The sequence below is a fragment of the Stegostoma tigrinum genome, chromosome 33 (genome assembly GCF_030684315.1).
Source record: "Stegostoma tigrinum isolate sSteTig4 chromosome 33, sSteTig4.hap1, whole genome shotgun sequence".
Taxonomy (NCBI): domain Eukaryota; kingdom Metazoa; phylum Chordata; class Chondrichthyes; order Orectolobiformes; family Stegostomatidae; genus Stegostoma; species Stegostoma tigrinum.
The window spans coordinates 9,182,050-9,196,506 of record NC_081386.1 but is presented as its reverse complement, the minus strand read 5'-3'; the positions used below and the strand labels follow the sequence as shown (position 1 = coordinate 9,196,506).

Here is a 14,457-nt window from a genome sequence, read left to right as displayed (position 1 = left end):
TGAGGTGCACTGCTCAGGCAGGGCTCTTTTAGGTCGACTTGACAGTAAGTGAAAGGGTAGTCCTCACCATAACTAAACAGTTTAATTCCTCATTCTTTAATTCGCTATGTTGGGAACAGTCATGGGATCTAAAGCATTAAGAACAAAGAAAAAATATAGCACAGGATCAGGCCCTTTGGCCCTCCAAGCCTGCACCGATATGCTGCATGTCACAACTAAAACCCCTAACACTTCCTGGGACCTTATTCCTTGATTCCCATCATATTCATCAAGACGTACTTTAAAGTCACTATAGTATCTGTTTTCACTACCTACCCCAGCAGCAAGTTCCAGGCACCCACTACCCTTTGTGTTTAAAAAAAAACTTGCCTTTTACATCACCTTTGAACCTTGGCCCTTGGTAATTGACTCTTGCACCCTGGGAAAAAGCTTTGACTGTCCACGCCCATCATAATCTTGTAGGCCTCTATCAGGTTACTCCTCAATCCCTGTTGTTCCATTAAGAACAACTTAAAGTTTCTCCAACCTCTCCTCATAGCTAATGCTCTCCATACCAGGCATCATCCTGATAAGTCTTTTCTGTACCCTCTCCAAAGCCACCACATCCTTCTGGTAGTGTGGTGACCAGAATTGAACACAATATTCTAAATGCAACCTAACTAAGCTTTGTAAAGCTGCAACATTACCTGCCAATTTTAAACTCAATGCCCCAGCTGATGAAGGCAAGCATGCAGTGTGCCTTGATGACCTTCTCCATCTACATGGCCACTTCCAGTGGCCTGTGTACCCATACACCCAGATCCCTCTGCCTACTGGTACCGTTAAGGGTTCTGCCATTTACTGTATAATTTTCCATGTGAATTAGACCTTCCAAAGGCATTACCTCACATTTTTCCAGATTAAACTTCACCTGTCATCTCCCTGCCCAAGTAGCCAACTATTCTAGATCCAGCTATAATCCTTTGATGGTCCTTATCACCATCTGCAATTCTGCTAACATTTGTCATCAGCAAACTTATTAAGCAGACAAGTTGCATTTTCCTCAATTATTTTACATATTTCAAAACAGCAAAAGTCCCAACACTGATCGTTGAGGAACACCACTAGTCACAGCCCTCCAATTGAGAAAAATCACCCTTCCACTGCTAACCTGTCTTTTAGGACTGAGCCAAGTGTTTTTTCCTTTTTAAAAATCCATCTTGCAACCTCAGCTCTGACCCAGTGCAACTTTACTTTCTATAAGCCTGCCATGAGGGATCTTATCAAAGGCCTTACTGATGTCCATGTAGACAGCATCCACTGCCCTAGCCTTATCGATCATCTTTGACACTTACTCAAAAAAAACACCCAAGTTAGTGAGACAAGACTTCACCTTCACAAAACCATGTTGCCTCTCACTAATTTCCAAGTGGGAGTAAATCCTGTCTTGAAGAATCCTCTCCAATAATTTCTCTATGACTGATGTAAGGCTCACTGGCCTGTAATTAGCTAGATTATCCCTGTCACCCTTCTGAAAAGAACAGCATTGGCTATTCTCCAATCCTCTGGCACCTCCCCTGTAGCCAGTGACGATACAAAGATTTCCAAGGCACCAGCAATTTCCTCCCTTGCCTTTTTCAGTAACAAGGATCTGTGAACTCTGATCTTTTCTTCAGATGCTGCCAGATCTGCTGGGCTTTTCCAGCAACTTCTAGTTTAATTCTTTGTAGTTTTCCCAAGTCTGCAGCAGTGTACACTAACTAGGTTGATCTTGTTTTTTTTTTAACAAAAACAAATCTCTTGGATTTAGTCAAGAATGATAGATACTTGGGATATAGTTAGAGAGAACAGCAACCTGGGATGAAGCCAAGCAGTAATCCCATGCAGGGAGATAGAGAAATGTGAAATCAGTAAATTCAGGAGAAAAAAAATGACTTACTTGTGGGGATTTAAAAAGATGCTTAAGAAGGAAGTTTAAGAAAGAAGTTCAAAACAAAAAAAGCCACCAACTCAGGTTTACTGTAATCCATTTTATTTCAGTTTCTAACCCAAAAGCTTTTACTGAATAGATAGGTCATTTCAGAAAAAAGTAAACTCCTTCATTTTACAAAACTAGTTTATTTTTTTTTACATTGCTTGCACATTTTTGAAGTGTCGTTTTCATATCAAGGTAAAATCTATCAAAATAGAATAGATAACGTTTCTCAGCTCGAATATATACATTTCAACCGATATACCTCAATGTACAGTATTAGCCATTTAGTGGCCATTAAACAGACACTCTCAAATGAGAGTAACATTTCACTAAAGGAAAAGTGGTAGCGTTGTGAGCAGACACAATCCCATGAATTATCAGTGTCTTTAATAGGAGGTCAGCAAAAGATGACAACCAAGGATTTCTAGTTCTATGTTTTGCAGCAGCTATTCAGTGCTTTTTTCCCATCTGCTGCTATTAGCTTTGTCACCGGTTGAACACTGTCCCTGATTTTTGCATTCTTCTTGGCTTCTCTGCATAAAAGACAGACATGAACAAATCATGTTGGTGTGCACTGTACAGACATATCAGGTTTACCCCAATGATTTACATTTCAGTTGTTGAGATTAATTAGTGCTGAACATCATTTTGACACCTGTGCTGGGTATGACTTGTTGTATAACACATGCAGGGGTCCATTGTGGTTTTGTTCTTGCTGGCTGGAGATAGCTGAAGTGTGAAAACCTATCCTTGTTTTGGCAACAAGACCAGGATTCAAATTTGAGTTGCTACAGCCAGGTCGACAGTGTGCAACAATGGCAGAACTTCTTGCTTCTGTCCGAGAGGAAGCACCTAGCCTCACTGTGTGAGAGAACCATCTGCAACTCCTCAGGGAGCCCCGTTAAATCCCTCAGGAAAATGAGGAAGAACCAACAACCTGAAATCAGTTTTAACATCCTTCATTTTCTCCATCCTAATCTATCAACTCACCCACTGATGTCAGCATATCCAATTCCATTTCCAGTTGCTAGCCAGTGAGTGCAGACGTTGCACAAGACTTAGCTATGAATGTCACTGATCAACATACCTCACTCTCAAATAGTAGCTGCAAGAGCAAGGCACCGCAAGACCAAGGAGGATTAGTATAAGTGGATCTGTATCCCAATGACACTTGCTCAATGCATACCTTAATAACCCTTACCAGGGTAAATTTGACAATTCCATTATTTTCTGGACATTTTCCACCCCTCCAGGAAATTGTGAGTACATGTCTCATTGCAGGAATACCATCCCAGAGGGCTTCTCATAGCCCCAAAAGCACTAATTTAAATCAAAACAGTGAACTCTCCCATTATCAACACCTACATTCCTCCTCATCAACCAAGATCAGGTTATCTGCTGTCAATTCCATTGCTAACACACTTCCCACAAACTGTATGCCTAACAGTGAATGCATCTCAGAAGTGATGCAGGAGTAAATTACTGCAAATGCTGGAATCTGTACTGAGTTTTAAAAAAAGCTGGAAAAATCAGTGGGTCAGGCAGTATCGGTGAAGAGTCATCTAGACTCAATGTTAGCTTGCTCTCTGTCCCCACAGATGCTGCTTGACCCACTGATTTCCAGCATTTTTTGTTTGGAAGTAATGCAGATGAGTTGCGAAACACTTCAAGTAGTCCAGAGACAGTGATAAGGAATGATCTGTAAAGAAAATTCTTCCACTTTCAATAAGTTGCTTGTGTTGTTACCCAAATAATTGCAGCAGTTAGAATAAACTCATTCTGCTTATTTTAATGCCTTAGACCTGTACCGTTAGAAGTGAACTTACCTGGCTAAATGCAGAACAGCCTCCACCACATTGGTCCCATCTTTAGCACTGGTTTCACAAAACAATGCATTGTAAGTCTAGGAAAAGACAGGATTGTTACAGCACAGGAAAAACTAAATCAGTTCATTGAGTCCATTTCTAGTCATCACAAAAGCAATTCAGCCAGACCAACTCATCTGCCTTCCTCCTCCCCCCCCCCCCCCCCCCCACCGCCATAACCCAGCCATTAAGCCAATTTTCTTTTGTAAACCATAACTGAATCACCATTAGATAAAACGTTGTTTCACACTGAGTTGTTAGCATCCAGTGGGTTCGCAAGTCACCGTCATTTCTTTTGCCAGTCACTTTAGATCTGTCCCCTCTGGTTTATGATGCTTCTGCCCACCAAGCAAGCACCAATTCCTGTTACTTAGTTAGACTCACTGCTTATTACCTGATGTGTGGTTTCTATCCCGTTGTTTGTCTCCCGTTTATGTGTGTATTAAGATATGCCTTAAACATTGATAATGTGCCTGCTTCCACAGGCAGTGCATTCCAGGCACCCACTGCCCCTTCCCCCTCTTACAGCTGACTTTTCCATCCTGGAAAAGGAAGTGTCTGCCTATCTAGATTCTGAATACCTCTATCAAATTTTCTTCCATTCCTGAGGAGAACAGTCCCAAAATGTTTTGGAGTAAATTTGTAGTTCGGTTGGTTGGTTTGCCGAGCTGGCTTGTTTCACAGTTTCTTGTGCCTGTCCCAGGATTTTGGTGTTGTCCTAGTCGAAGTGGTGGTTCTCCTTGTCCATGTGGATTGAGATGAATGAGTATTGTTAGTGTCTTTTTGTAACACTGTCCCAGCTTCTTCAATTTGTCCTTGTAACTAAAGGACCTCACCTATGTATCCTATTTCAAATAATTTCCTGTGCCCCCTCAGAAGCCTTGCCATGTTTCCTAAAGATGTGGCACCTGGAACTGGCCAGGTTAACAGATTTATTCATACACAGGTTAGTCTACAATCTACATCACAACCACTACGAAAAGGTTCACTCAATGTGAAACCAGACTGCTGGACTAAGTGTTCTCAAAAGCAGCCATATGATCATTCTAATAACAATTAAAAATGAATTACTTGAACATCGTTTACCTGAAAGAGTTCTATATTAGTGTCAGTTCATTTGGAAAAAGTTTTATATAAAATTTCATTTCTAGTTTGTGTTAACGACAATATATATTTATAAACATGATAAATCTCACCATTGCTAGTTTCTCTCCATGGGCAGTCAGCACAGTGCCATGCTGTGAAGGAGACATTTCATTCCTCAAATCTGTTTTATTCCCAATTAAGATAATTGGCGTTGGGAAGTCAGTAGAACTCTGAAAAATATATTATGTATTCATCATAAGGATATTACTGAACTGGTTTTGCATGCCCATATATAATGAAATCTGCACATTTGAGGAACCAACACGAGCTGTCTTTTTTGGTACTTTTTATTTTCAGAGTGTTTTTAGGTCAATATGGAGTTCTTTACAAAAAAAACAGCAGAGACACTATTCTATCTGAGATGGAGTTGTGTCTATTGCACAGATAGAACAATTCGCTCACTGCTATAGATGCAGCAAGGAAAGAAAGCAGCTCCCTATTTCACCAAAACAGAACTCACTGCTCCCTCTTGTTCACCTGCATTGTCATATTGGGGGTCATAAAAACACATTTGAAGGCTCTCTATAATTTGCAGGGTCTAAAGATTTCGGAGTGTCTCTTTCAAATTATTCATTATCAAATCAAGAAGTATCTGCTTATACAGGTTTTACCACATAGAAGATTGGAGTTCCTGATATTGTTAAGTCATAGATTTGTTTAAAGGAACAGATTGTAAATTGTTTTGTTGCACTGGTGACAATAGTATCATGTATCACCATCCTGGTTCAGGCAGGGAGTACGATGCTCAACACAACATGAGGGGGACAATAAGTTTCATCTGGTATCCATTTGATCTTCAGGACATTCTAAAAGTACCTCATCTTACATATTACTTCTGTTACGTAGATAAACTTAGCAACCAAGTTATAGAATGCAAGATGCCACTGACAGAAAATTTGATGAAAGTTAACTTTCTAGCCTTGGTGCAAGATATCTTGCCCAAGTAATAATGTTAAGAATTCAGGATTGATTTCAGATTTGAGCATGCAATCTAATCAGCATTTCAGCCAATACCCCACCTGCCCTCTCAGGCGAGCATAAAAGAACCTGAGAATCATTAGAATGAGCACATTGCATTAGCAGCACCAGCAAATAGCTGTAGTTCGGCAAACATTTTCTCTTCAGTTGTTTAATCAATACCCATTCAAAACCACTCTAATCTGCTTCCACTGCACCATCAGAATTCTAATCACTTGCTGCACAAAAAGGTTTTTTAAGTTGCCTTTAGTTCTCTCTCCAGGTCTCAGGAGCTACGTCTGCTGGTTTTGAACTGCGGGGGACATTGCAGTGTAGGTTGATTCTGCCCTCACTGGACATCTGAGAACACTGTCTAACACTGAAGAGCAAGCAAGTACTGACCTACTTGCACGACTGGCTATCCAGGCAAACTGCACTGTGCTTGATATCATCCAATTCGAACTCAACTAGTTTCAAACAGAACAGTGTGACCCTGGAAGCTTTCTCCATTAGTGGAAGACCTTTAACACAGCAACAGAACACTAGTGTAGCGTAAAAATAGATTCATCCTTTGACCCATCTGTAGCTTTTGCACATCTGTACATCATTGCATTCAATATCTCACTTACTGTGCAGCTGGGTGGGACTTATCCCTAATCCCATTCAGCTAGACAAAAGCAATCCTTGCTCCTCCAATCTATCTAGCCACGTAACTAAAGACCCCTAAGCATGTAAATCTACTCCACACACTCCCCAAAGCCTTCACATCCTTCCTGAAGTGTCAGAGAATTGGATCAATCCTCCAATTATAGCTCAGTTAATGATCACCTTGATGTCCTTGCTCATGTTTGAATATTCTATTTATAGAACCCAGGAATGAAATTCACTTCTTTTAAAAATCTCCTGCTCAACTTGCCCGGCTCTCCAACAACTTATGCACACATTCTCCAGATCTCTGTTCAATCATGTTTATAACATCACCCCCTCTACAAAATACATTACGCTGCATTTCTCTGCACAGTTTCATCAGTCTACATCCCCTTGAAAGTGATCACTATCCTTCTGTCAGTTCACTAGTTACAATTTCAATGTCACCTGCAAATTTTACATTGTGAATGTGCACACAAGGCCAAGTTGCTGTTATATTAAAGGAAACAGTAAGTCATGTACCAACCCCTGCAGAACCCACCTTCCCAAAATGCAAGCTTGGTCACTTCTGTTCTTCAGCCAAGTTCAGTCCCAAGCAGCCAGGTCCTTTTATTCACCAAGGCTTAAAGCCGCTGGCAACCTCATTATGGGATTTCTCAAAACACTTTTTCAGAAGACCATGTAAACATTAGCCATATTACTTCACTAATCCTTTCAAAAACTACTCCAGCAAGGTAACTCCTTTAACAGGCCCAGGCTGGCTTTTTCTTGTTTTATCTGCCATTGTCCAGCTGACTGCTAATTTGTTCTCCAAAAGGTTTCCTCCAAAGTAAATTGATTAGCTTGTAGTTGCTGGGTTATTTCTTATGCCCTTGCTTAAAAAGGATTCTCCACTCCTCTGGCAACAACGTGCCATGTCAGGCAGATTGGCAAGTCATAACCAGCACCTCTACAGTTTCCATCCTTCAGCGTGGGTCTATTCTTGGTAGTTGATCAAGATCTACACACCTCCAGCCTTTCTAAAGGTCCTACTCATCAAATCTTAGCCCATCCAGCATGCCAACTATATCCCATCCCCATCTTCACTGGTGACTTGGGTAATATCTTATTGTTCGTAAAGACAGATACAAAGTATCCATTTAGCACGGCTACAACACCCCTGCTTCCAAGGAACCTTTTTAGTTCCGAGTCAGATTCGTTACTCCTCTTATTGTTACTATTCATACATCTCAAAAATTAAAATTCTGTTTTGCATTGGCATTAATCTCACAGCACAATTTGAAGTATCCTGGACAATATCAATTTCTCAAACCTATTTGACGATTGTGCTGTTTGTCTGATCTTGCAGTGTGAATCATTTAAAAAGAAATTTATTTTCAAAAATTAGTTTACAAAGTACTTTAGGATAGCCTGAAGATCTGAAAAGTACGATAAAAACAAGACTCTCCTTTAAAATGTCCAAATATTGGATTTTTCTTATGTCAATTGCTGTTAAAGTGTCAGGAATTCCAGGTGAAGGAGGATATCATGGAAGAGAAGTCAGTTTTCATTCTTGAGAATAGTTTAGGAAACCCTGGTTACTGTCACTAAACACATCAGTTTGATTCATCATTACCTGTATTGCATTGTTTGGGCAACTCTACCCTGTGGTGCGTGTTTATACTCTGTTTTATATCTTTATATACATCACACAGCTATGCGGTTACCTACACTGTAGTAGAGTTCATAATTATAGTTCTATGGAAACCACACATTTGGCACAATATTAGGCACCCATTCTAATCTGCTGGTCATACCTGCTCTTCTCCTCTGAATAGGAAGATAATCTCAGGAAAGTGAACATTTTAGAAGAATTGGAAATTATAGAGAGTTAGAGGACAAACAAAACTTCAGTCAGACAAGAGCATTAATAATAGTTATGGATGATTGGTCAAAATCAAGGTAAGGGTAACGTGGAAAAATGCACTTGCAGAGTTCGTTGGCGATTGTTTCTAAGAGCTATATGTTGTAGAACCTACCCAGGAACAGGCTGTTTTAGATCAAGTAATGATGTAGGATTAATAAGAGATCAGAGAGAGAAGGATATTATTGGGGCACGGGGTGATTTAGTTTGATGGAGTATAAGACAGGTACCCAGGGTCCTCGACTTAAGGTAAATTACAGAAGTTTGAACAAAGCATTGTTTAAACTGGGCTAGGAAAAACAGACCAAGTTGAAAGTCAGTGAAGGATCAGTGGTGGATATTTAAGCAGATATTAGCTCAGGAAAAGAAGTTCTGGTCAAAAAGGGATGATACAGTGAGAAGGACCATGAATCATCTGAAAAGTTAGTCAAGAAGACCATCCAATCAAAAACTAAGGCATACCAAAAGACAAAAACTCATGGTAGGTCAAAGGCTATTGAAATCTACAAAAGACAAAGAAACAACCATTGGGCAGTACAGACTTGAGCCGAAAAGGCCTCTTCTGCAGCACTGTATGATTCAAACTCCCAAATTCTCTTGAGCTTTTTGGAGGCATACAAGATAGAAGCTAAATTGAATGTGGAATCCTTGGAGATCAGAGGATGAAAATGGGGAAAAAAAGAAACAGTAGATAATTTAAGCCAATATTTTGCTTCATTCTTCAGTGGAAGACACTGTAAAAATCCCAAAGACTTCAGATTGTTAAGAAACTAAAGGGAGGAAATGTAACAGTATCTATCAATTAGGGCAGAGTATTTGACAAATAAAAAGGGGCTGAAGGCAAAGATCACCAGAGCTTGATGTCCTGTATATTAAAAAGGTTTTAAAAGTGATTGCAAAGATAGCAGAGGCACTGGTTGTAACATTCTAGGAGGGTTCCAAAGATTGCAAAATCACTAATATGATGCCTCTGTTCAAGAAGGACACTAAGCAGGAAATTATAAGCTAGTTAGCCTCGCATCTGTCATTGGGAAAATGACAACATCCATTAAGATTGATATAGTAGGACAGTTAGAAAAGCTAATGCAATCATAGTCAATGTAATCTAGTGAAAGGGAGATCAGGTTTAACTAATTTGCTATAGTTGATAAAAGACGACCATTAGATGTAATGCATTTTAATTTCCAAAAGATACTCAATTGAGGTATCACAAAAGACTATTACACAAAACACGAGCTCACAGTATTAGGGGTAATGGATTAGCACAGATTTAGGATTGCTTAACACACAGAAGGCACAGTTTGGAGTAATGGGCTTTCTTGGAAATACATAACTAGTGGAACGTCACAAGGATCAGTTCTTGAGCCTCAAGTATTTACAAACTGACAATAACATGGAGACTGAGGTAGAATATCATGTATCCAAATTTGCTAACATGGAAAAAAACATAGGTATGGGGACATTTTACAATGAGGGACACAAGGAATCTGTAAAGGGGTTATGGACAGGTTGAGTGAATGGCAAAAAAAAACTCACATATGGAGTTTAATGTAGGAAAGTGGGAGGTCACGCAATTTGATAGGGAGAATCAAACCTGGGACAGATCAGCCAAGATCCTGTTGAGCAGCAGGACAGGCTTCAGGATCAAAATGGCCTTCTACTGCTATTTCTGATGGAACTACAAACAGATAATGTAATCCAAGAGGGAGCTTCATCACAACAGTGGCTTAAGTGAAGGATCACAAACTTGAAAACACCTACTGACAATACCAGCTTAAATGGAAAACAAACAGCAAGGCGGAGAAATTTTGTTCAGTCAACGACAGGTGTACCTTAATTTCGTCAATCCATTCTCGGACATTCAGAAAACTATTCTCTGAAGTCACATCGTACAATAATAACACGCCATGTGCTTTTCGGAAATAGGATTTGGCAATACTGCGAAACCTGACAGAAAAGAAAGAAAAATGCAGTGGTCACCACTGAGCATTGGAACTACATGGATATGGATTCATATTGTAGAGAGTCAAAACAGATTCATCCATATTGTCCACCTACAGCAAACAGCATTGTTGCAGATATGCACATTTTAAAAAATTGCTAAATTAAAGAGGTAGTGACAAAAAAGGTAAAATATGGAACAAGGTTATTATGACCTGCTCTCAAGTCTGCCTGACAACAAACTTGGTTGTAAGGGTTAGAAGGCTTCATTTACTGGGAGCAATTTGTGTGCAAATTTCTCACCAAAGCAAAAAAATCTTTGACCAAAAGTTAAGCTTCCCCCATAGAAAGATCACCCTTAAACACGAAAGGGTGAATTTTCATCTTCACCACAGCAGGAACTTGCTATCACCCAATCGTTTCTGATAAATTCACTTATTCATTTTATTGGAACGAAATAGACCAGGCTCTGTTGAAAACTGGGATTGGTACAGTTCTAGCCTGATCTGCAGCCTCCAGTTGGGCATCTTATAATAGTTGAGATTTGTGACACAGTGTACACAAAAGAAAAGCCATTGGATTTCTCACTTTAAAACAGTCACCTTTACCTCTCCTGCCCAGCAGTGTCCCAAATCTGTAACGTGGCACTTTCACCATCAACCAACAACTTCTTCATTTGAAAATCAACTCCTAGAGACAAACAGATTATATTGATAAACAGCTGCCAATGCTAAAAAAAAAAGAAACAAATTGCTGGCAAATCTCAGCACATCTGACACCATCTGTGGATAGGAAACAGAGTTAACAGAGACCAGTGACCCCTATTCAAAACATTTCTTTCAAAAATTCTAATCTGAATGTTGAAAATGAAAAGTTTACTAAAAACAAAGTTAGATGAGACCACTAACATGGTCCATATAATTGGGCAAATTATTTTTGTAAAGAGGGACATAGCAGCGTAGCAGGCATTTCAACCTGAAGAGATTGCTCAGTCATTTACATGATCATGGTTGATCGCACACTTCTACGCCTTTTATCCAGACTACCCCCATAATATATTTGTCAATTTTAATCAAAATCAAAGATTGAGCTTTGATAGCCCTTTGAAACAGAATTCCAAAAATTTACCTCTCAGTTTAATGTATTTTCCTAATCTTGGTCCCAAATGGCACTGCTTTTGTTTAAAAAAAAGGGTAAAGGCAGTTAGCCTAGAACCAGAGGGCACCCTATCTATCTCCAAGTGTTATTTTGTTGCGTTCAACGAGATCATTTCATTCTTTGAAACTCAGAATACAGGCCCAGTTTGCTCAATCTCTTCACAGAACAATCCCAGCATTCCGGGAACTCCTTTGGTTAACATTGGTTGCATTCCATCCAGGTGGAGGAGTATTAATTCTTAAGTGGGAATCATCAGCCAGCCAGGTTACTATCAAAACAGTGGTGAGGATACTTCAGTGACTTTAGTGGCTTTGATACAATGGACTGGTTTGCTACAGCAAAACACGAAGAGTTGTGGGACTGGAATCAGATATAGATCAGGAAAGGACAGAAGGTTTCCTTTCCTAAAGTATTTACGTTTTTCATGACAAGGAGAGACGGTTACTTTTTTCTATTACTTCTGAAAAAATATGAACACATATTCTCAAATCTGTATTGTGATTTGAACACGTGTCCTGCTGCATTCCTAGCGATGCTATTCGACTAAACTGCCCCAAAAGTTTAAAAAAACGTGACTGACAGTTGCCAGTTTTGCAATCATCCTGTGACTGTGCTTAGAGTCAACAGAGAATCAGACCCTTCAGCCCAACTCATCCATGCTGATCTGGTTTCCTAAACTTAACTAGTCTCATTCGTCAAGGTGTAGAGCTGGATGAACATAGCAGGCCAAGCAGCATCTTAGGAACAGGAAAGCTGACATTTCAGGCCTAGACCTTTCATCAGATGGGTCTAGGCCTGAAACGTTAGCTTTCATGCTCAGCCTGCTGTGTTCATCCAGCTCTACACCTTGTTATCTCTGATTCTCCAGCATCTGCAGTTCCTACAATTTCATTTGTCCGTGTTTGGCCCATATCCCTCTCTGCCATTCCTATCCAAATGTCTCTTGAAATATTGTAGCTATACTCCCCTCTACCACATCCTCTAAAATTTCCCCCCCTTAATATTTCCAAATCTCAATCCATTCTGGAATAAAATCTAAAACAACATTAGTTTGGTTTAGGTGAACCCCGCAGACACCAATAACAGTAAACTCCTGGGCTAACAACTTCTGGCTCCTGCCGTTGGGGGAGAAAGGATCCCAAAACGTGGCAATTCCATTTGCTGAACAGCAAAGTAGAACTATTGTAAGGGTCTAGACCAAGTCAAATTACATTTTATATTAAACACATGCTTATTAAAAAAATATACAATTAGCAGAATATAACATATTAGATAGGAAGGATAAATGTCCCAACTTTAATCTCAAATTCCTGATTGCCTAAAACCAGGGTTGGTAAAGATGAAAACCACTGAGATATGGAACAATCTGGGGTAATTTATCTTGTAAATATTTCTATCCCAGCAGAGGGGAACAAATCATTCTCCTTTCTGAGAATGACATTACCAGGTAGAGCTCCTGGAACAGCTGAGGTATATTGGTGCTACAATAATGGGGCCGTGTGTCCCTACATCACTTCCTTCATTTTCCTAGTCTTCACTAGGCCCACAGGAAGTTGGAAAACATGCAGAAGGATCCAAACGCAGATGGCCACCTGAACAAGAGGCTGCACTTGTACTGCAGCTCAGTGGTTAACACTACTGCTTCACAGCGCCAGGGACCCAGGTTCAGTTCCACCTTTGGGCAATTGTGTGTGTGAAGTTTGCACACACTCCGTGTCTGCACGGGTTTCCTCCCACAGTCCAAAAATGTGCTGGTTAAATTGTTTAGCCATGGGAAATGCAGGTTACAGGAATGGGGCAGGGATGTGGATAGGTTATTCTTCGGAGGGTTGGTGCGGACTCGATGGGCCAAAGGACCTGCTTTGGCACCGTAGGGATTTTATGACTTCAGCGAAATAAACCCATTACAAAGGCTCGAGCCTGACGTTACCAATGGGTTCAGACATTTTGGGGCAGATTTTCCTTTAAAGGTGTGCTCTATCACTTGTGCTCTGCTTTGTGAAGAGGTTTGAGAGAGTTAATGAAACTAAGAAAACATTATTTAACCCTTTCCTATGTTCACAATAAAGCTAAAAAAGGATCGAATGGTGCATTAGGCTCATCTGACTTTAAAAAAACCAAGATCAAAAAAAACTGTAGAAAGTTTTTGGAAACCATTAAAACATAACTGGTTAGGAGACAAGTGGAGTTGGGATGAGGTGGGGACGCTCGTGGTGGCAGCAAGTCAAGAATGAATGAAGGGAGAATGGAGAGAACAGAATAAACAGGTAACGGCTAGAATACATCAATTATTCCCTGTCTGAAGATAGATACAGTAATCTGTTAACTCCTATTCTATGGAATTGTACTGGCAAATTTGAAATTCACAGAAGTTACTAAGATGTATAAATGGATGAATTTCTTGTATTCAGGAGAGTTTTTATTCTAGCTAGTCAACAGTGCAATTTTTCCCTGCACATGCTTAAATGATCAAAAATCTGTACTCAAGACCCCTGTGATCGATTATTAGAAGGAGCCATGCCCCCGTAGTTTATGAACATATTGAAGGCAAGTCAACTTCAAAAATTATTATTTTAAAGTCAGGCAGTTGCAAAAGATAAATATCTTACCTAACGTAGTAGGAATATGCCCTTTGAACTCATTCATACACAGACGTAATAAAAAACTGGATTTTCCTGAACCAGCATCCCCAGCAAGGACAAGTCTGTACAGTGGGCCGTCTGGTTTGGCGTTCTCTACTGCATTACCTGTGTTCTGAAAATACAAACAACACATTTATTGCTAAATGCAAATCAAACCTAGATTCTTTAAACTTCAAAAAAGGAAATTTAGAAGTGCTAGATCAGAATAAGTAACAATAATTGGAATTCAGCAAAAATGGAATT

The 14,457-nt window shown here is 39.8% G+C and overlaps 2 protein-coding genes across 5 annotated transcripts in view; one reads left to right on the top strand and one right to left on the bottom strand.

Moving 5' to 3' along the window:
* The window catches only part of serf2a (small EDRK-rich factor 2a), a 52,723-nt gene that overhangs the window by 23,827 nt on the left and 14,439 nt on the right, over positions 1-14,457 (top strand). The gene's annotated exons all lie outside the window — the stretch shown is intronic.
* The window catches only part of rasef2 (RAS and EF-hand domain containing 2), a 72,366-nt gene continuing 59,986 nt past the window's right edge, over positions 2,078-14,457 (bottom strand). For 3 of the 4 annotated variants that reach the window (XM_048562688.2, XM_048562689.2, XM_048562690.2), the window contains exons 12-17: positions 14,182-14,326; positions 11,023-11,104; positions 10,306-10,420; positions 5,016-5,135; positions 3,781-3,857; positions 2,078-2,487 (exon numbers count right to left, since the gene is read on the bottom strand). In XM_048562688.2, the coding sequence (XP_048418645.1) occupies positions 2,385-2,487; positions 3,781-3,857; positions 5,016-5,135; positions 10,306-10,420; positions 11,023-11,104; positions 14,182-14,326 (642 nt within the window). In that variant the 3' untranslated portion in view covers positions 2,078-2,384. Of the gene's footprint in view, positions 2,488-3,780; positions 3,858-5,015; positions 5,136-10,305; positions 10,421-11,016; positions 11,105-14,181; positions 14,327-14,457 lie in introns of those variants that run through there. The other variant, XM_048562691.2, reaches the window with a different exon arrangement.